At 50.9% G+C, this 23299-nt stretch overlaps 1 protein-coding gene across 1 annotated transcript; it reads right to left on the bottom strand.

Moving 5' to 3' along the window:
* Nucleotides 1-206: 206 nt before the first annotated feature.
* Nucleotides 207-23015, bottom strand: LOC134057157 (DNA polymerase delta catalytic subunit-like; the record flags this gene model as incomplete). Its single annotated transcript, XM_062514187.1, is given in 15 exon segments — nt 207-382; nt 2718-2855; nt 9789-9863; nt 10529-10676; nt 14924-15037; nt 15662-15778; nt 17040-17128; nt 18127-18318; nt 19274-19384; nt 19925-20065; nt 20189-20293; nt 21236-21402; nt 22322-22469; nt 22471-22558; nt 22832-23015. Coding segments are annotated over 15 exon segments (1993 nt in total), but the record flags the coding sequence as incomplete, so codon positions are not given.
* Between the last annotated feature and the right edge of the window lie 284 nt (nt 23016-23299).

Raw genomic sequence — 23299 nt, 5'->3', positions numbered from 1 at the left:
ATTTTTCCCCATTTTCCCCCCATTTCCCCCTCACCTGTGCAGCAGGATCCTCCTGAGGCAGGCTGTCACCAGGTTGGCAGCCAGGTGACAATTGTCCCACCTTGGGTCACTCAGTCCCCATTTTCCCCCCATTTTTCCCCATTTTTTCCCCGCTTTTTCCCCATTTTCCCCCATTTTCCCCCATTTTCCCCCCATTTCCCCCTCACCTGTGCAGCAGGATCCTCCTGAGGCAGGCTGTCACCAGGTTGGCAGCCAGGGGACAGTTGTCCCTCCTGACAGCCTCCAGCCCCTTGCAGTCCAGCTTGGGGTCACCCCCGGAGCCCCCCGGGAAGCAGAGGCCGGCGTAACGCTTCTTGCTGATCAGCAGGTAGGGCAGGTACACCTGGGGGAGGGGGGAGCACACCTGGGTGAGGGCAGGTACACCTGGGGGAGGGGGGAGCACACCTGGGTGAGGGCAGGTACACCTGGGGGAGGGGGGAGCACACCTGGGTGAGGGTAGGTACACCTGAGGGACAGGGAGAGCACACCTGAGGGACACGGGGAGCGCACCTGAGAGACAGGGGGAGTACACCTGGGTGAGGGTAGGTACACCTGGGAGAGGGGGGAGCACACCTGAGAGACAGGGGGAGTACACCTGAGAGAGGGGGGAGCACACCTGAGAGAGGGGGGAGCACACCTGGGTGAGGGCAGGTACACCTGGGAGAGGGGGGAGCACACCTGAGAGACAGGGGGAGTACACCTGAGAGAGGGGGGAGCACACCTGGGTGAGGGCAGGTACACCTGGGAGAGGGGGGAGCACACCTGAGAGACAGGGGGAGTACACCTGAGAGAGGGGGGAGCACACCTGGGTGAGGGTAGGTACACCTGAGAGAGGGGGGAGCACACCTGGGTGAGGGTAGGTACACCTGAGAGAGGGGGGAGCACACCTGGGTGAGGGTAGATACACCTGAGAGAGAGGGGGAGCACACCTGGGGAGGGACAGCACACCTGAGACAGAGGGGGAGGACACCTGAGTGGGGGGGAGCACACCTGAGAGAGGGCAGTACACCTGGGGGAGGGACAGCACACCTGGGGGGGGGGGAGCACACCTGGGGGAGGGACAGCACACCTGAGGGAGGGACAGCACACCTGGGGGGGGGGAGCACACCTGGGGGAGGGACAGCACACCTGGGGGGGGGGAAGCACACCTGAGAGGGGGGAGGAGCACACCTGAGATCCTCTGTTGCTCATTTTTCACCAATTTCCCCCATTTTAAAGCTATTTTTAGCTATTTTCCCCCATTTTTCTCCCATTTTAAAGGTATTTTTTTACCATTTTTAGCTGTTTTTAGCTCATTTTTTGGCTATTTTTTAGCTATTTCCCCCCATTTTCAGGTATTTTTTTAGCTATTTTTAGTTAATTTTTATCAACTTTCACCCCATTTTTAGCTTTTTCGTCCCCCATTTTTTTAGATTTTTTTCCCATTTTTTAAGAAATTCTTCCCCCTTTTTAAAGAAATTCTTTCCCCATTTTTTAAGAAATTCTTTCCCCATTTTTTAGATTTTTTTCCCCATTTTTTAGATATTTTCCCCCTCTTTTTAAAGAAATTCTTTCCCCATTTTTTAGATTTTTCCCCCATTTTTTAGATATTTTTCCCCTCTTTTTAAAGAAATTCTTTCCCCATTTTTTAAGAAATTCTTTCCCCATTTTTTAGATTTTTTCCCCATTTTTTAGATATTTTTCCCCTCTTTTTAAAGAAATTCTTTCCCCATTTTTTAAGAAATTCTTTCCCCATTTTTTAGATTTTTTTTCCCCACTTTTTAGATTTTTTCCCCATTTTTTAGATTTTTTTTTTTCCCCATTTTTTAGATTTTTTTCCCCATTTTTTAGATATTTTTCTCCTCTTTTTAAAGAAATTCTTTCCCCATTTTTTAAGAAATTCTTTCCCCATTTTTTAGATTTTTTTTCCCCACTTTTTAGATTTTTTCCCCATTTTTTAGATTTTTTTTTCCCCATTTTTTAGATTTTTTTCCCCATTTTTTAGATTTTTTCCCCCCCTTTTTAAAGAAATTCTTTCCCCATTTTTACCTATCTGGATCTTTAGGACCACCCCTCCCCCGCCCCCTCCAGCGATTTTGGGACCCCTCCCCAAATTTTGGGGGACTCTCCAGCATTTGTGAACCAACCCCCAGAAAAAAACCCCCCAAATTTACCCCCAAAAAATTTCTCAACAAACCTCCAAATTTACCCCCCAAAAATTCCACCCTCAAGGGATTTCAGGACCCCTCCCCAAATTTTTGGGACCCCTCCCACCAAAAATTGGGGACGTTCCCTAGGATTTGAGGACCACCCAAAAAAAAAAAAAAACCAACAAAACCCCCAAAATCCCCCCTAAAAAACTGAAAATTTATCCCCAAAAACTCCAAAGCTTCCCCCCAGGGGATTCAAGACACCTCCCCAGATTTTTTTGGGACCCCCTCCCCAAATTTTTTGGGACCCCTTCCCCCAAATCTGGAAACTTTCCAGGATTTGGGAACTACCAAAAAAAAAAAAAAAAAAAAAAAAAAAAAAAAAAACCAAACAAAAAAACCAAATCCCCTCCCCCCCCGTAAAAAACACCTCCAAATTTACCAACAAAATTCCCCCCAAGGGATTTTGGGACACCCCGCCCCACCCCCCACTCCCTCCCCCTTCCGAAATATTTGGGACCCCCCTCCCCCCAAATTTTGGGGTCTCACCTTCTCGAACTCCAGCCGGATGGGGGAGGGGAAGTGGCCGGACACCCAGGTGGCCACTTCACGTCCGAGCGCGGCCGCCTCGGCCACCGAGGGCACGCTCAGGCGGCACATCACCGAGTCCGTGTCCCCGTACACCACCTGGCACCCCAAAAACGGGGTCAGCACCCCCAAAAACGGGATCAGCACCCCGAAAAACCCCCCAAACCACCCCGAAAATGTCAAAAACCCCATTGAAATATCCCAAAACCCCACTGAAATATCCCAAAATCCCATTGAAATATCCCAAAATCCCATTGAAATATCCCAAAACCCCATTGAAATATCCCAAAATCCCATTGAAATATCCCAAAATCCCATTGAAATATCCCAAAACCCCATTGAAATATCCCAAAACCCCACTGAAATATCCCAAAATCCCACTGAAATATCCCAAAACCCCACTGAAATATCCCAAAATCCCATTGAAATATCCCAAAATCCCACTGAAATATCCCAAAACCCCATTGAAATATCCCAAAATCCCATTGAAATATCCCAAAACCCCATTGAAATATCCCAAAATCCCATTGAAATATCCCAAAACCCCACTGAAATATCCCAAAATCCCATTGAAATATCCCAAAATCCCATTGAAATATCCCAAAATCCCATTGAAATATCCCAAAATCCCATTGAAATATCCCAAAACCCCACTGAAATATCCCAAAACCCCATTGAAATATCCCAAAACCCCATTGAAATATCCCAAAATCCCACTGAAATATCCCAAAACCCCACTGAAATATCCCAAAATCCCATTGAAATATCCCAAAATCCCATTGAAATATCCCAAAATCCCTTTGAATTATCCCAAAATCCCATTGAAATATCCCAAAATCCCATTGAAATATCCCAAAATCCCTTTGAATTATCCCAAAACCCCACTGAAATATCCCAAAATCCCATTGAAATATCCCAAAACCCCACTGAAATATCCCAAAATCCCATTGAAATATCCCAAAATCCCACTGAAATATCCCAAAATCCCACTGAAATATCCCAAAATCCCATTGAAATATCCCAAAATGGCCGCCCAGGTGACATCACCGAGTCCGTGTCCCCGAACACCACCTGGCACCCCAAAAACGGGGTCAGCAACCCCAAAAACCCCCCAAACCACCCCGAAAATGTCAAAAACCCCATTGAAATATCCCAAAACCCCACTGAAATATCCCAAAATCCCATTGAAATATCCCAAAACCCCACTGAAATATCCCAAAATCCCATTGAAATATCCCAAAACCCCACTGAAATATCCCAAAATCCCATTGAAATATCCCAAAATCCCACTGAAATATCCCAAAATCCCACTGAAATATCCCAAAATCCCACTGAAATATCCCAAAATGGCCGCCCAGGTGACATCACCGAGTCCGTGTCCCCGAACACCACCTGGCACCCCAAAAACGGGGTCAGCAACCCCAAAAACGGGATCAGCACCCCGAAAAACCCCCCAAACCACCCCGAAAATGTCAAAAACCCCATTGAAATATCCCAAAACCCCACTGAAATATCCCAAAATCCCACTGAAATATCCCAAAATCCCTTTGAATTATCCCAAAATCCCATTGAAATATCCCAAAACCCCACTGAAATATCCCAAAACCCCACTGAAATATCCCAAAATCCCACTGAAATATCCCAAAATCCCACTGAAATATCCCAAAATCCCACTGAAATATCCCAAAACCCCACTGAAATATCCCAAAACCCCACTGAAATATCCCAAAATCCCACTGAAATATCCCAAAACCCCACTGAAATATCCCAAAACCCCACTGAAATATCCCAAAATCCCACTGAAATATCCCAAAATCCCATTGAAATATCCCAAAATCCCACTGAAATATCCCAAAACCCCATTGAAATATCCCAAAATCCCACTGAAATATCCCAAAACCCCACTGAAATATCCCAAAACCCCACTGAAATATCCCAAAATCCCTTTGAATTATCCCAAAATCCCACTGAAATATCCCAAAACCCCATTGAAATATCCCAAAACCCCACTGAAATATCCCAAAATCCCATTGAAATATCCCAAAACCCCACTGAAATATCCCAAAATCCCACTGAAATATCCCAAAATCCCTTTGAATTATCCCAAAACCCCACTGAAATATCCCAAAACCCCACTGAAATATCCCAAAATCCCATTGAAATATCCCAAACCCCACTGAAATATCCCAAAATCCCATTGAAATATCCCAAAATCCCATTGAAATATCCCAAAATCCCATTGAAATATCCCAAAATCCCATTGAAATATCCCAAAATCCCTTTGAATTATCCCAAAATCCCTTTGAATTATCCCAAAATCCCATTGAAATATCCCAAAATCCCTTTGAATTATCCCAAAATCCCTTTGAATTATCCCAAAATCCCATTGAAATATCCCAAAATCCCATTGAAATATCCCAAAATCCCTTTGAATTATCCCAAAATCCCATTGAAATATCCCAAACCCCATTGAAATATCCCAAAATCCCATTGAAATATCCCAAAATCCCATTGAAATATCCCAAAATCCCACTGAAATATCCCAAAATCCCACTGAAATATCCCAAAATCCCATTGAAATATCCCAAAATCCCATTGAAATATCCCAAACCCCATTGAAATATCCCCAAATCCCATTGAAATATCCCAAAATCCCATTGAAATATCCCAAAACCCCATTGAAATATCCCAAAATCCCACTGAAATATCCCAAAACCCCACTGAAATATCCCAAAATCCCATTGAAATATCCCAAAACCCCACTGAAATATCCCAAAACCCCACTGAAATATCCCAAAACCCCATTGAAATATCCCAAAATGGCCGCCCAGGTGACATCACCGAGTCCGTGTCCCCGTACACCACCTGGCACCCCAAAAACGGGGTCAGCAACCCCAAAAACGGGATCAGCACCCCGAAAAACCCCCCAAACCACCCCGAAAATGTCAAAAACCCCATTGAAATATCCCAAAACCCCACTGAAATATACCAAAATCCCATTGAAATATCCCAAAACCCCACTGAAATATCCCAAAATCCCATTGAAATATCCCAAAACCCCACTGAAATATCCCAAAATCCCATTGAAATATCCCAAAATCCCATTGAAATATCCCAAAATCCCACTGAAATATCCCAAAATCCCACTGAAATATCCCAAAATCCCATTGAAATATCCCAAAACCCCACTGAAATATCCCAAAATCCCACTGAAATATCCCAAAATGGCCGCCCAGGTGACATCACCGAGTCCGTGTCCCCGTACACCACCTGGCACCCCAAAAACGGGGTCAGCACCCCCAAAAACGGGATCAGCACCCCGAAAAACCCCCCAAACCACCCCGAAAATGTCAAAAACCCCATTGAAATATCCCAAAACCCCACTGAAATATCCCAAAATCCCACTGAAATATCCCAAAATCCCATTGAAATATCCCAAAATCCCTTTGAATTATCCCAAAATCCCATTGAAATATCCCAAAACCCCACTGAAATATCCCAAAACCCCACTGAAATATCCCAAAATCCCATTGAAATATCCCAAAATCCCATTGAAATATCCCAAAATCCCATTGAAATATCCCAAAACCCCACTGAAATATCCCAAAATCCCATTGAAATATCCCAAAATCCCATTGAAATATCCCAAAATCCCATTGAAATATCCCAAAATCCCTTTGAATTATCCCAAAATCCCTTTGAATTATCCCAAAATCCCATTGAAATATCCCAAACCCCATTGAAATATCCCAAAATCCCATTGAAATATCCCAAAATCCCTTTGAATTATCCCAAAATCCCACTGAAATATCCCAAAACCCCACTGAAATATCCCAAAATCCCATTGAAATATCCCAAAATCCCTTTGAATTATCCCAAAATCCCACTGAAATATCCCAAAATCCCATTGAAATATCCCAAAATGGCCGCCCAGGTGACATCACCGAGTCCGTGTCCCCGAACACCACCTGGCACCCCAAAAACGGGGTCAGCAACCCCAAAAACCCCCCAAACCACCCCGAAAATGTCAAAAACCCCATTGAAATATCCCAAAACCCCACTGAAATATCCCAAAATCCCATTGAAATATCCCAAAATCCCATTGAAATATCCCAAAATCCCATTGAAATATCCCAAAACCCCACTGAAATATCCCAAAATCCCATTGAAATATCCCAAAATCCCATTGAAATATCCCAAAACCCCACTGAAATATCCCAAAATCCCTTTGAATTATCCCAAAACCCCACTGAAATATCCCAAAACCCCACTGAAATATCCCAAAATCCCACTGAAATATCCCAAAACCCCATTGGAATATCCCAAAACCCCACTGAAATATCCCAAAATCCCATTGAAATATCCCAAATCCCATTGAAATATCCCAAAACCCCATTGAAATATCCCAAAATCCCACTGAAATATCCCAAAACCCCACTGAAATATCCCAAAATCCCATTGAAATATCCCAAAATCCCATTGAAATATCCCAAAATCCCATTGAAATATCCCAAAACCCCATTGAAATATCCCAAACCCCATTGAAATATCCCAAAATCCCACTGAAATATCCCAAAATGGCCGCCCAGGTGACATCACCGAGTCCGTGTCCCCGTACACCACCTGGCACCCCAAAAACGGGGTCAGCACCCCCAAAAACGGGATCAGCACCCCGAAAAACCCCCCAAACCACCCCGAAAATGTCAAAAACCCCATTGAAATATCCCAAAACCCCACTGAAATATCCCAAAATCCCATTGAAATATCCCAAAATCCCATTGAAATATCCCAAAATCCCATTGAAATATCCCAAAACCCCACTGAAATATCCCAAAATCCCATTGAAATATCCCAAAATCCCATTGAAATATCCCAAAATCCCATTGAAATATCCCAAAACCCCACTGAAATATCCCAAAATCCCATTGAAATATCCCAAAATCCCATTGAAATATCCCAAAACCCCACTGAAATATCCCAAAATCCCTTTGAATTATCCCAAAACCCCACTGAAATATCCCAAAACCCCACTGAAATATCCCAAAATCCCACTGAAATATCCCAAAACCCCATTGGAATATCCCAAAACCCCACTGAAATATCCCAAAATCCCATTGAAATATCCCAAATCCCATTGAAATATCCCAAAACCCCATTGAAATATCCCAAAATCCCACTGAAATATCCCAAAACCCCACTGAAATATCCCAAAATCCCATTGAAATATCCCAAAATCCCATTGAAATATCCCAAAATCCCATTGAAATATCCCAAAACCCCATTGAAATATCCCAAACCCCATTGAAATATCCCAAAATCCCACTGAAATATCCCAAAATGGCCGCCCAGGTGACATCACCGAGTCCGTGTCCCCGTACACCACCTGGCACCCCAAAAACGGGGTCAGCACCCCCAAAAACGGGATCAGCACCCCGAAAAACCCCCCAAACCACCCCGAAAATGTCAAAAACCCCATTGAAATATCCCAAAACCCCACTGAAATATCCCAAAATCCCATTGAAATATCCCAAAATCCCATTGAAATATCCCAAAATCCCATTGAAATATCCCAAAACCCCACTGAAATATCCCAAAATCCCATTGAAATATCCCAAAATCCCATTGAAATATCCCAAAACCCCACTGAAATATCCCAAAATCCCTTTGAATTATCCCAAAACCCCACTGAAATATCCCAAAACCCCACTGAAATATCCCAAAATCCCACTGAAATATCCCAAAACCCCATTGGAATATCCCAAAACCCCACTGAAATATCCCAAAATCCCATTGAAATATCCCAAATCCCATTGAAATATCCCAAAACCCCATTGAAATATCCCAAAATCCCACTGAAATATCCCAAAACCCCACTGAAATATCCCAAAATCCCATTGAAATATCCCAAAATCCCATTGAAATATCCCAAAATCCCATTGAAATATCCCAAAACCCCATTGAAATATCCCAAACCCCATTGAAATATCCCAAAATCCCACTGAAATATCCCAAAATGGCCGCCCAGGTGACATCACCGAGTCCGTGTCCCCGTACACCACCTGGCACCCCAAAAACGGGGTCAGCACCCCCAAAAACGGGATCAGCACCCCGAAAAACCCCCCAAACCACCCCGAAAATGTCAAAAACCCCATTGAAATATCCCAAAACCCCACTGAAATATCCCAAAATCCCACTGAAATATCCCAAAATCCCACTGAAATATCCCAAAACCCCACTGAAATATCCCAAAATCCCATTGAAATATCCCAAAACCCCACTGAAATATCCCAAAACCCCACTGAAATATCCCAAAATCCCATTGAAATATCCCAAAATGGCCGCCCAGGTGACATCACCGAGTCCGTGTCCCCGTACACCACCTGGCACCCCAAAAACGGGGTCAGCAACCCCAAAAAACCCCCCAAACCACCCCGAAAATGTCAAAAACCCCATTGAAATATCCCAAAATCCCACTGAAATATCCCAAAATCCCATTGAATTATCCCAAAATCCCATTGAAATATCCCAAAATCCCTTTGAATTATCCCAAAATCCCACTGAAATATCCCAAAATCCCATTGAAATATCCCAAAATCCCTTTGAATTATCCCAAAATCCCATTGAAATATCCCAAAATCCCTTTGAATTATCCCAAAATCCCATTGAAATATCCCAAAATCCCATTGAAATATCCCAAAATCCCACTGAAATATCCCAAAACCCCACTGAAATATCCCAAAATCCTATCCCAAAATCCCATTGAAATATCCCAAAATCCCATTGAAATATCCCAAAATGGCCGCCCAGGTGACATCACCGAGTCCGTGTCCCCGAACACCACCTGGCACCCCGAAATCGGGGTCAGGAACCCCCAAAACCCCAACAAGTTCCCCAAAAACCCCATTAAATACCCCCAGGTGTTTCCCAGCTGTGCCCCAGGTGTGTCCCAGCTGTGCCCGGGCGTTTCTCAGGTGTGTCCCAGTCCCCCCGGCTGTGCCCAGGTCTATCCCAGGTGCTCCCAGGTGTGCTCACCTGTACATCCGGGTACTTGCTCTCTACCAGCTGCTTCGTCCTCTCGATCATCTGGCGCCCGAAGCCGGTGACGCTCTGCAGGGCACAGGTGAGACCACAGGTGAGACACACAGGTGTGTGTTACCTGTGCGCAGGTGTGTGTAACCCGTCCCCAGGTGTGTGTAGCCTGTGCCCAGGCGTGCGTTACCCGTCCCCAGGTGTGTGTTACCTGTCCCCAGATGTGTGTCACCTCTCCCCAGGTGTGTTACCCATCCCCAGGTGTGTGTTACCCATCCCCAGGTGTGTGTTACCTGTCCCCAGATGTGTGTCACCTGTCCCCAGATGTGTGTCACCTCTCCCCAGGTGTGTTACCCATCCCCAGGTGTCCCCAGGTGTGTGTTACCTGTCCCCAGGTGTTTGTTACCTGTGCCCACGTGTCCCCAGGTGTGTGCTACCTGTCCCCAGGTGTGTGTTACCTGTCCCCAGGTGTTTGTTACCTGTGCCCAAGTGTCCCCAGGTGTGTGCTACCTGTCCCCAGGTGTGCGTTACCTGTCCCCAGGTGTTTGTTACCTGTGCCCAAGTGTCCCCAGGTGTGTGCTACCTGTCCCCAGGTGTGTGTTACCTGTCCCCAGGTGTGCATTACCTGTGCCCAAGTGTCCCCAGGTGTGTGCTACCTGTCCCCAGGTGTGTGTTACCTGTCCCCAGGTGTGCGTTACCTGTCCCCAGGTGTGCGTTACCTGTGCCCAGGTGTGTTACTGTACCTGTGAGATCTCCAGGCAGGGCAGTTTCCCGGCCTGCGCCCCGGTGAAGCCGTACACGGAATTGGCGCTGACCTTCAGTGCCAGCTGCCGCCCGTCCAGCACCTGGCGCCGCTCGGGGTCCTGCTCCTCGGCCAGAGCCGCCTTCACCCTGCCAGGACCTGCAGGTGAGCTCACCTGGGCACACCTGAGCTCAGCTGGACAAAAATCCCCACGGAAATCCCCAAAAAATCCCAGTGGAAACGGCCAAGAATTCACCCAAATTCCATTTCGGGTCCCGCTCCTTGGCCAGAGCCGCCTTCACCAAATCCCCCAGAACTGCCCCCAAATTCCCCCAGGGAATTTCCCCAAATCCCCCAGAACTGCCCCCAAATTCCCCCAGGGAATTTCCCCAAATCCCCCAGAACTGCCCCCAAATTCCCCCCAGGGAATTTCCCCAAATCCCCCAGAACTGCCCCCAAATTCCCCCCAGGGAATTTCCCCAAATCCCCCAGAACTGCCCCCAAATTCCCCCAGGGAATTTCCCCAAACCCCCCAGAACTGCCCCCAAATTCCCCCAGGGAATTTCCCCAAATCCCCCAGAACTGCCCCCAAATTCCCCCCAGGGAATTTCCCCAAACCCCCCAGAACTGCCCCCAAATTCCCCCAGGGAATTTCCCCAAATCCCCCAGAACTGCCCCCAAATTCCCCCAGGGAATTTCCCCAAACCCCCCAGAACTGCCCCCAAATTCCCCCAGGGAATTTCCCCAAAACCCCCCAGAACTGCCCCCAAATTCCCCCAGGGAATTTCCCCAAATCCCCCAGAACTGCCCCCAAATTCCCCCCAGGGAATTTCCCCAAACCCCCCAGAACTGCCCCCAAATTCCCCCAGGGAATTTCCCCAAATCCCCCAGAACTGCCCCCAAATTCCCCAGGGAATTTCCCCAAATCCCCCAGAACTGCCCCAAATTCCCCCAGGGAATTTCCCCAAACCCCCCAGAACTGCCCCCAAATTCCCCCAGGGAATTTCCCCAAATCCCCCAGAACTGCCCCCAAATTCCCCAGGGAATTTCCCCAAACCCCCCAGAACTGCCCCCAAATTCCCCCAGGGAATTTCCCCAAAACCCCCCAGAACTGCCCCCAAATTCCCCAGGGAATTTCCCCAAATCCCCCAGAACTGCCCCCAAATTCCCCCAGGGAATTTCCCCAAACCCCCCAGAACTGCCCCCAAATTCCCCCAGGGAATTTCCCCAAATCCCCCAGAACTGCCCCCAAATCCCCGGATTTCCCCAGAACTGAATTCCCCCAAATCCCCGGATTTCCCCCAGAACTGAATTCCCCCAAATTCAGGATTTCCCCCAGAACTGAATTCCCCCAAATTCCAGGATTTCCCCCAGAACTGAATTCCCCAAATCCCCGGGTCCCCCCCAGAACTGAATTCCCCAAATCCCCGGATTTCCCCAGAACTGAATTCCCCCAAATCCCCGGATTTCCCCCAGAACTGAATTCCCCCAAATTCCAGGATTTCCCCCAGAACTGAATTCCCCAAATCCCCGGATTTCCCCCAGAACTGAATTCCCCCAAATCCCCGGATTTCCCCCAGAACTGAATTCCCCAAATTCCAGGATTTCCCCCAGAACTGAATTCCCCCAAATCCCCCCGGATTTCCCCCAGAACTGAATTCCCCCAAATTCCCGGATTTCCCCCAGAACTGAATTCCCCCAAATCCCAGGATTCCCCCAGAACTGAATTCCCCCAAATTCCCGGATTTCCCCCAGAACTGAATCCCCAAATCCCAGGATTCCCCCAGAACTGAATTCCCCAAATCCCGGATTTCCCCCAGAACTGAATTCCCCAAATCCCCGGATTTCCCCCCAGAACTGAATTCCCCAAATCCCAGGATTTCCCCCCAGAACTGAATTCCCCAAATCCCCGGATTTCCCCCAGAACTGAATTCCCCAAATCCCCGGATCCCCCCCAGAACTGAATTCCCCAAATCCCCGGATTTCCCCCAGAACTGAATTCCCCAAATCCCCGATCCCCCCCAGAACTGAATTCCCCAAATCCCCGGATTTCCCCAGAACTGAATCCCCAAATCCCCGGATCCCCCCCAGAACTGAATTCCCCAAATACCCGGATTTCCCCCCAGAACTGAATTCCCCCAAATCCCCGGATTTCCCCCAGAACTGAATTCCCCCAAATCCCGGATCCCCCCCAGAACTGAATTCCCCCAAATTCCCGGATCCCCCCCAGAACTGAATTCCCCCAAATCCCCGGATTTCCCCAGAACTGAATTCCCCCAAATCCCCGGATTTCCCCAGAACTGAATTCCCCAAATCCCCGGATTTCCCCCCAGAACTGAATTCCCAAATCCCCGGATTTCCCCCAGAACTGAATTCCCCAAATCCCAGGATTCCCCAGAACTGAATTCCCCAAATCCCACCCCGGATTTCCCCCAGAACTGAATTCCCCAAATCCCAGGATTCCCCCAGAACTGAATTCCCCAAATCCCCGGATTTCCCCCAGAACTGAATTCCCCCAATCCCCGGATCCCCCCCAGAACTGAATTCCCCCAAATCCCCGGATTTCCCCCAGAACTGAATTCCCCAAATCCCCGGATTTCCCCAGAACTGAATTCCCCAAATCCCCGGATTTCCCCCAGAACTGAATTCCCCAAATCCCGGATCCCCCCCAGAACTGAATTCCCCAAATCCCCGGATCCCCCCCAGAACTGAATTCCCCCAAATCCCCGGATTCCCCAGAACTGAATTCCCCAAATCCCCGGATTTCCCCCAGAACTGAATTCCCCAAATCCCAGGATTCCCCCAGAACTGAATTCCCCAAATCCCCGGATTTCCCCCAGAACTGAATTCCCCAAATCCCCGGATTCCCCCAGAACTGAATTCCCCCAAATTCCCGGATCCCCCCCAGAACTGAATTCCCCAAATCCCAGGATTCCCCCAGAACTGAATTCCCCCAAATTCCCGGATTTCCCCCAGAACTGAATTCCCCAAATCCAGGATTCCCCCAGAACTGAATTCCCCCAAATTCCCGGATCCCCCCCAGAACTGAATTCCCCAAATCCCAGGATTCCCCCAGAACTGAATTCCCCCAAATCCCCGGATTTCCCCCAGAACTGAATCCCCCAAATCCCCGGATTTCCCCCAGAACTGAATTCCCCAAATCCCCGGATCCCCCCCAGAACTGAATTCCCAAATCCCCGGATTTCCCCAGAACTGAATTCCCCAAATCCCCGGATCCCCCCCAGAACTGAATTCCCCAAATCCCCGGATTTCCCCAGAACTGAATTCCCCAAATCCCCGGATCCCCCCCAGAACTGAATTCCCCAAATCCCCGGATTTCCCCAGAACTGAATTCCCCCAAATCCCCGGATTTCCCCCAGAACTGAATTCCCCCAAATCCCCGGATCCCCCCCAGAACTGAATTCCCCAAATCCCCGGATCCCCCCCAGAACTGAATCCCCCAAATCCCCGGATTTCCCCCCAGAACTGAATTCCCCCAAATCCCCGGATTTCCCCCAGAACTGAATTCCCCCAAATCCCCGGATTTCCCCAGAACTGAATTCCCCAAATCCCCGGATTTCCCCCCAGAACTGAATTCCCCAAATCCCCGGATTTCCCCCAGAACTGAATTCCCCAAATCCCAGGATTCCCCCAGAACTGAATTCCCCAAATCCCCGGATTTCCCCCAGAACTGAATTCCCCAAATCCCAGGATTCCCCCAGAACTGAATTCCCCAAATCCCCGGATTTCCCCCAGAACTGAATTCCCCCAATCCCCGGATCCCCCCCAGAACTGAATTCCCCCAAATCCCCGGATTTCCCCCAGAACTGAATTCCCCCAAATCCCCGGATTTCCCCAGAACTGAATTCCCCAAATCCCCGGATTTCCCCCAGAACTGAATTCCCCAAATCCCCGGATTCCCCCAGAACTGAATTCCCCAAATCCCAGGATTCCCCCAGAACTGAATTCCCCAAATCCCAGGATTTCCCCCAGAACTGAATTCCCCCAAATCCCCGGATTTCCCCAGAACTGAATTCCCCAAATCCCCGGATTTCCCCAGAACTGAATTCCCCAAATCCCCGGATTTCCCCCAGAACTGAATTCCCCAAATCCCCGGGTCCCCCCCAGAACTGAATCCCCCAAATCCCCGGATTTCCCCCAGAACTGAATTCCCCAAATCCCCGGATTTCCCCCAGAACTGAATTCCCCCAAATCCCCGGATTTCCCCCAGAACTGAATCCCCCAAATCCCCGGATTTCCCCAGAACTGAATTCCCCCAAATCCCCGGATTTCCCCCAGAACTGAATTCCCCCAAATCCCCGGATTTCCCCCAGAACTGAATCCCCCAAATCCCCGGATTTCCCCCCAAAACGCCCTCCCGAGCCCCGGCCCTCACCTGCTCCTGGCTGCCAGCAGCCCCTGCAGGACGCGGGGCAGGACCCCCCTGCGCACCTGGGGGGTCACGAACTGCTGCCCCGTGGGGGTCCGGATGAAATCCTCGGGGCCCAGCCTGTGGGGCAAACCAGTGCGGACCAGTATAAACCAGTATGGACCGGTATAAACCGGTACAGAATAATATAAACAAGTACAGACCGGTATAAACCAGTATGGACTCGTCTAAACCGGTACAGGACAGTATAAACCAGTACTGGACAGTATAAACCAATACAGACCGGTACAAACCAGTGCCCTCCCAGTTCACCCCAGTCCCTCCCAGTACCATTTTGGTGCCCTCCCAGTACAAATCAGTCCTTCCCAGTCCCTCCCAGTACCATTTTGACACCCTCCCAGTCCCTCCCAGTACCATTTTGACACCCTCCCAGTACAAACCAGTCCCTCCCAGTACCATTTTGACACCCTCCCAGTACAAACCAGTCCCTCCCAGTACCATTTTCGTGCCTTCCCAGTTCACCCCAGTCCCTCCCAGTGCCACTTTAGTGCCCTTCCAGTCCTTCCCAGTCCCTCCCAGTGCCATTTTGACACCCTCCCAGTACAAACCAGTCCCTCCCAGTACCATTTTGACACCCTCCCAGTCCTTCCCAGTCCCTCCCAGTACCATTTTAGTGCCCTCCCAGTCCCTCCCAGTCCCTCCCAGTACCATTTTAGTGCCCTCCCAGTCCCTCCCAGTCCGTACTGGTGTTTCTGGACGCCCCCTGGCGGCAGCAGGGTGGTGTAGCACAGGTTGTGGGCGATCATGATGGACGGGTACAGGGAGGAGAAATCCAGAGTGGCGATGGGCACGTCGTAGTACCTGGAAAGGTGTTCGGGACAGGTGGGGGCCGCGGGGCCCTTGGGGGATTTTTAGCACAATTTCGAGGGATTTTTGGAGGTTTTTTTGGGGTTTTTTAGGAGAATTTTAAGGGATTTTTAGAGGTTTTTTAGGAGAATTTTAAGGGATTTTTGGAGGTTTTTCGGGGTTTTTTCGGAGAATTTTAAGGGATTTTTGGAGGTTTTTCGGGGTTTTTTCGGAGAATTTTAAGGGATTTTTAGAGGTTTTTTAGGAGAATTTTAAGGGTTTTTTGGAGGTTTTTTGGGGTTTTTTCGGAGAATTTCGAGGGATTTTTGGAGGTTTTTTTGGGGTTTTTTAGGAGAATTTTAAGGGATTTTTAGAGGTTTTTTAGGAGAATTTTAAGGGATTTTTAGAGGTTTTTTAGGAGAATTTTAAGGGATTTTTGGAGGTTTTTCGGGGTTTTTTCGGAGAATTTTAAGGGATTTTTGGAGGTTTTTTGGGGTTTTTTAGGAGAATTTTAAGGGATTTTTAGAGGATTTTTAGGAGAATTTTAAGGGATTTTTGGAGGTTTTTTTGGGGTTATTTTTAGAGGTTTTTCGGGGTTTTTTCGGAGAATTTTAAGGGATTTTTAGAGGTTTTTTAGGAGAATTTTAAGGAATTTTTGGAGGTTTTTTGGGGGTTTTTTTAGAGGTTTTTCAGGGTTTTTTCGGAGAATTTCGAGGGATTTTTGGAGATTTTTTTGGGGTTTTTTAGGAGAATTTTAAGGGATTTTTAGAGGTTTTTTAGGAGAATTTTGAGGGATTTTTGGAGGTTTTTTTGGTTTTTTTTCAGAGAATTTTGAGGGATTTTTGGAGGTTTTTTGGGTTTTTTGGGAGAATTTTAAGGGATTTTTAGAAGTTTTTTAGGAGAATTTTTGAAGCGTTTTTAGAGGTTTTTTGGTTTTTTTTTCAGAGAATTTTGAGGGGTTTTTAGAGGTTTGTTTGGGATTTTTTTCCAAATGTTTTGAGGGGTTTTTAGAGGGTTTTTTTTTTGTTTGTTTTTTTCTGATCATTTTGAGGGATTTTCTGAGGGGTTTTCTTTGGGGGGGGGGTTTGTTTTGTTTTTTTGTTTTTCAGGGCTTTTTGGGTGATTTCGAGCACGTCTTTTCTATTTTTTTTTTTTTTTTTTGGTGGGGGGTTTTGGGTGTTTTTCATTTTTTTTTTTTTTTTCAGGGATGTTTTGGGTTTTTTGAGGGGGATTTGGGGAATTTTTGGGTTTTTATTTTTAGGGATTCTCCACTCACCCTTTGAGGGGTTCAATCACCGTGGCCCCCTCAAAATCCTCTCCCCCCTCCGGCTTCACCACCGGCAGCAGCAAATCCTCCTGCATGGCCTGCGAGGGACAAAAATCAACCCCAAAATGTCCCAAATTCACCCCAAAAACATCCCACCCCAAAAATCCCTTCCCAAAATCCACCCCGGAACATCCCCAGGTGACTCCAGGTGTCCCCAGTGTCCCCTCACCTGCAGCTCCCTCACCCCGGCCTTTTTCTCCCCTCACGTTTCCCGCCATTTTCTCCCCTCACGTTTTCCCGCCTTTTTCTCCCCTCACGTTTTCCCCCCTTTCTCCCTCACATTTCCTCCCCTTTCCCCCTCACATTTCCTCCCCTTTTCCCCTCACATTTCCTCCCCTTTCCCCCTCACATTTCCTCCCCTTTTCCCCTCACATTTCCTCCCCTTTCCCCCTCACATTTCCTCCCCTTTTCCCCTCACGTTTTCCCCCCTTTCCCCCTCACATTTCCTCCCCTTTCCCCCTCATTTCCTCCCCTTCTCCCCTCATGTTTCCCACCCCTTTTTCCCCCCTCACGTTGGACACCATTTTCTCCTCTCACTTTTCCCACCCTTTTCCCCTCACGTTTCCCTTTTCTCCCCTCACATTTCCCGCTTTTTTCCCCTCATATTTCCCACTCATTTCGCCTCAGGTTTCCCACCCTTTTCCCCTCACACTGGCTGCCATTTTCCCCTCATGTTTCCCACTATTCTCCCCTCATGCCGTCTCCCATTCTCCCCTCACACTGGCTGCCATTTTTCCCTCACGTTTCCCGCCATTTCCCCCTCACGTTTCCTGCCATTTTCCCCTCACGTTTCCCACCATTTTCCCCTCACACTGGCTGCCATTTTTCCCTCACGTTTCCCGCCATTTTCCCCTCACGTTTCCCACCATTTTCCCCTCACACTGGCTGCCATTTTCCCCTCACGTTTCCCGCCATTCTCCCCTCACACTGGCTGCCATTTTCCCCTCACGTTTCCCACCACTCTCCCCTCATGCCGTCCGCCGTTCTCCCCTCACGCCGTCCGCCATTCTGCCCCGTCCCCCGTCCCCAGGCTGACCTGCCGCAGGAGCTGCGCCACCACCTTGACCTGCTGTCCCCGGCTCAGCAGGTAGCTGAGCGGCACGGCCGTCACCCGCGCCATCTCCACCAGCGTCACCAGCGTCATGAGGCGCTCGAGCAGCCGCAGCGGCAGCACCGCGTCCTTCAGGCAGTACAGGGCCAGGCGGCGCCGCGTCTGCGCGTCGCCGTTCTGAGGGGACGGCGGGGACGGCGCGTGAGGGGACGGCGGGGACACTGGGGACAGTGGGGACATTGGGGACATTGGGGACAGGGGGGACATTGGGGACAGAGGAGACGGGGGGACATTGGGGACAGCAGGGACACTGGGGACAGTGGGGACATTGGGGACATTGGGGACAGGGGGGACATTGTGGACAGGGGAGACACTGGGGACAGCGGGGACATTGGGGACAGGGGGGACATTGGGGACAGCAGGGACATTGGGGACATTGGGGACATTGGGGACAGGGGGGACATTGGGGACGGCGGGGACACTGGGGACAGTGGGGACAGTGGGGACAGGGGGGACATTGGGGACAGGGGGGACACTGGGGACAGCGGGGACAGGGGGGACAGCGGGGACATTGGGGACAGGGGGGACATTGGGGACAGCGGGGACAGGGGGGACAGCGGGGACATTGGGGACAGGGGGGACATTGGGGACAGCGGGGACAGGGGGGACAGAGGGGACAGCAGGGACATTGAGGACAGAGGAGACGGGGGGACATTGGGGACATTGGGGACAGTGGGGAGAGTGGGGACACCAGGGACATTGGGGACAGGGGGGACGGGGGACATTTGGTAATGGGACATCAGGGACATTGGGGACGGCAGGTAAGGGGACAGTGGGGAGAGTGGGGACATTCGGGACATTGGGGACATTGGGGACAGGGGGACATTCGGGACATTGGGGACAGGAGGGACATTTGGTAATGGGACATCAGGGACATTGGGGACACTGCCTAATGGGACGCTGGTTAACGAGACATGGGGTAATGAGACGTTTGTGGACACAGGTTAATGGGACACTCGGGACATTTGGGGCCAGTTATGACCATTTTGGGGCCATTCTGGGGCCGTTCGATGCCACACCTGTAACTCCAGGTGACCCTTGGGGACATTTTGGGGCCATTTTGGGGCCACACCTGCAGCTCGGTGATGATGCCGTGGGGCACGTCCTCCTTCTGCTCGTGCAGGAAGTGCGCGCTGACGGCGTTCAGCGAGTACGAGCGCAGCTTGTGCTCCCTCAGCAGCACCTGGGGAGCCCCAAATTTACCTGGAGGAGCCCAGAACTCACCTGGGGGGTCCCCAAGTTTACCTGGGGAGCAAAAAGTCCCCCAAAACCCCCAAAATCTGTGCATTAAAAAAACCCCGATATTGAATCAGAAACACCAAAAACGGCGCTGGGATGCTCCAGAACCTGGGACAGAACTCGCCTGGGAAGCCCAAAAAGCCCCAAATCACCCCAAAACCTCCCCAGGTGGGTCCAGGTGTTCCCAAACCCCTCTCAGGTGTCACCAAACCCTGTACAGGTGTGCTCCACCTTCTCCCAGGTGTGTCCAGGTGTCCCCAGGTGTGTCCCTCACCTGCAGCATGTCCAGCGTGACCCTCCCAGGTGTGCTGACCACCTTGCCCTCCCCCAGGTGTGTCCCTCACCTGCAGCATGTCCAGCGTGACCCTCCCAGGTGTGCTGACCACCTTGCCCTCCCCCAGGTGTGTCCCTCACCTGCAGCATGTCCAGTGTGACCCTCCCAGGTGTGCTGACCACCTTGCCCTCCCCCAGGTGTGTCCCTCACCTGCAGCATGTCCAGTGTGACCCTCCCAGGTGTGCTGACCACCTTGCCCTCCCTGCGGCCCAGCTGGCGGGACTGGAACGCAGAATCCTTCACCTGGGACGGGACGCCCCTGACCCGGCCCAGGTATGGGAACGACGACACCTGGCACAGGTGAGACACAGGTGAGAGAGAGGATGGGCTGGGGACACCTGGGGACACAGGTGAGGGACAGGGACACACCTGGGAGGGCTCTGGGGACACCCAGGTGACCCCAGGTGAGCTCACCTGTAACACCTGAGCTCTCTGGATCAGGTAGGGCAAGTCGAAGTTGTGGATGTTGTACCCTGTGATCACGTCGGGGTCCACGATGCGAATGAACTCCGCCCACGACTGCAGGTGAGAGGGAACAGGTAAGAGAGGCTCAGGTGAGCCCAAACTCACCTGGGACCCCTCCCCAGAACCCCCAAATCTCACCTGCACACCTGTTCCTGTGAAAGATCCTGAGACACCCAAAATTTCCCTAAATTCCCCCAAAACTCACCTGGGACCCCGCCCTGGCCCTCTCAGGTATTCCAGACATCCCCCACCCCACCCCCCCAAAAAAAACCCCAAATTCCCGTTTTTCCTCCCCGAACCCTCACCTGCAGCAGCTCCCTCTCGCTGTTGAAGCTCCGGACGGTGGCTCCAAAACCCCACCTGAGACCCCCCAAACCCCCCCAAACCCTCCCCTAAACCCCCCCCAAACCCCCCAAATTCCCATTTTTCCCCCCCCAACCCCCACCTGCAGCAGCTCCCTCTCGCTGTTGAAGCTCCTGACGGTGGCTCCAAAACCCCACCTGAGACCCCCCAAACCCCCCCCCTAAACCCCCCAAACCCCCCCAAATTCCCGTTTTCCCCCCCCCAACCCCCACCTGCAGCAGCTCCCTCTCGCTGTCGAAGCTCCGGACGGTGGCTCTAAAACCCCACCTGAGACCCCCCAAACCCCACCTGAGACCCCCCAAACCTCCCCAAACCCCCCCCTAAACCCCCCCCAAACCCCCCAAATTCCCATTTTCCCCCCCCCCCAACCCCCACCTGCAGCAGCTCCCTCTCGCTGTCGAAGCTCCGGACGGTGGCTCCAAAACCCCACCTGAGACCCCCCAAATCCCCACCTGAGACCCCCCAAACCCCCCCAAACCCCCCCAAACCCCCATTTTCCCCCCCCAACCCCCACCTGCAGCAGCTCCCTCTCGCTGTCGAAGCTCCGGACGGTGGCTCCAAAACCCCACCTGAGACCCCCCCCTAAACCCCCCAAACCCCCCCAAACCCCCATTTTCCCCCCCCAACCCCCACCTGCAGCAGCTCCCTCTCGCTGTCGAAGCTCCGGACGGTGGCTCCGCGCAGGGGGGCGCAGCCGAGCAGGGTGAACACGACCCTCAGGAAGGGCTCCCGGCAGCCCTGGCGCAGCGCCACGGCCGCGATGGCGATCACCGGGTCCCGCTCGGCCTCCGGGAACACCCCTGAGCTCCCAGGAGAGCCCGAATTCAACCCCAGCGGCCCCTCCCGCTTCACCCCCTTCCCTCCCACCCCCACCCCAGCGTCCTCCAGTCCGTCCCGGTCCGTCCCAGTCCATCCCAGTCCGTCCCGGTCCATCCCGGTCCATCCCAGTCCTTCCCAGTCCATCCCAGTCCTTCCCAGTCCATCCCAGTCCTTCCCAGTCCATCCCGGTCCGTCCCGGTCCATCCCAGTCCTTCCCAGTCCATCCCGGTCCGTCCCGGTCCATCCCAGTCCATCCCAGTCCATCCCAGTCCTTCCCAGTCCATCCCAGTCCATCCCAGTCCGTCCCAGTCTATCCCAGCCCCTCCCAGTCCATCCCGGTCCGTCCCGGTCCATCCCAGTCCTTCCCGGTCCATCCCAGTCCTTCCCAGTCCATCCCAGTCCTTCCCAGTCCATCCCAGTCCTTCCCAGTCCATCCCGGTCCGTCCCGGTCCATCCCAGTCCTTCCCAGTCCATCCCGGTCCGTCCCAGTCCATCCCAGTCCTTCCCAGTCCATCCCAGTCCATCCCACTCCATCCCAGTCCGTCCCAGTCCTTCCCAGTCCATCCCAGTCCGTCCCAGTCTATCCCAGTCCCTCCCAGTCCGTCCCGGTCCATCCCAGTCCTTCCCAGTCCATCCCAGTCCATCCCAGTCCGTCCCAGTCTATCCCAGCTCCTCCCAGTCCATCCCAGCTCCTCCCAGTCCTTCCCAGTCCATCCCAGTCCCCTCCCAGTCCTTCCCACTCCATCCCAGTCCATCCCACTCCATCCCAGTCCCTCCCAGTCCGTCCCAGTCTATCCCAGCTCCTCCCAGTCCATCCCAGTTTATCCCAGTCCATCCCACTCCCCTCCCAGTCCCTCCCAATCCCCTCCCAGTCTCTCCCAGTCCCTCCCAGTCCCTCACCCTTCCTCCCAGCACACTCGATATCGAAGCTCAGCACCCTCAGGGGGGGCAGCCCCAGCCAGGGCCCCTCGGGGGGGTGACCCCTCAGCCCCCCCCAGGCAGCGTCGGCCTCCAGCTGGCACAGGGTGGCCTTGGGGGGGTCCCCGGGGGGGTTTTGGGGGTCCCCCCTCCAGCGGAACCCCCCCGGGGGGCAGCTCCACCCAGGAGCAGCCGACGATGCCGGAGTCGGCCATGAACCTGCGGGGGGGGGGAGATTTGGGGCTGGGGGGGGTTAAACATTTCCGTGCTGTTTTCTCCCGATTTTTTTTTTGGGGTCGTTTTTAGCTCTTTTTTTTTTTTTTTTTTTTTTTTCACTCGAATTTTTATTTTTCCCATTTTTTTTCAGGCGGGATAATTTTTTTTTTCTTTTTTTTTTTTTTTTTTTTTCCCCCCCCCGGCCTCTGGGTGTGGGATTTTTTTTTTTTTTTTTTGTTGTTGTTTTTGGGGTGTTTTTTTTTGGGTTCTTTTTACCTGATTTCAAAGTCGATGTTGGCCTCGTAGGGGGGTGCTGGGTGCACCCCCAGCCCTCCCCAGCGCAGCCCCCGCTCCAGGAGCCGCCGGGCCGGGGCCACCAAACGGGGCAGGGAGACCCCAACCCTCACAAAAAGGCTCTGAACGTCTCCCTGGAACCCCAAAATACCTGAGAAAGGGGAAAAAAAAAAAAAAAAAAAACAACAAAAAAAAAAGAGAGTTACCTCAAAAAGTTAAAAAAAAAAGAGAGAAGTTACCTCAAAAAGTTAAAAAAAATGAGAAGTTACCTCAAAAAGTTCAAAAAAAAGAGAAATTACCTCAGAAAGTTAAAAAAAAAGAGAGAAGTTACCTCAAAAAGTTTAAAAAAAGAGAGAAGTTACCTCAAAAAGTTAAAATAAAAAGAAAAGTTACCTCAAAAAGTTAAAAAAAAAAGAAGTTACCTCAAATAATTAAAAAAAGAGAAGTTAC

The sequence above is a fragment of the Cinclus cinclus genome, unplaced genomic scaffold, assembly GCF_963662255.1.
Source record: "Cinclus cinclus unplaced genomic scaffold, bCinCin1.1 SCAFFOLD_303, whole genome shotgun sequence".
Lineage (NCBI taxonomy): Eukaryota > Metazoa > Chordata > Aves > Passeriformes > Cinclidae > Cinclus > Cinclus cinclus.
Note: the sequence above shows the minus strand (reverse complement) of the source record. Positions and strands in the feature narration are given on the sequence as shown.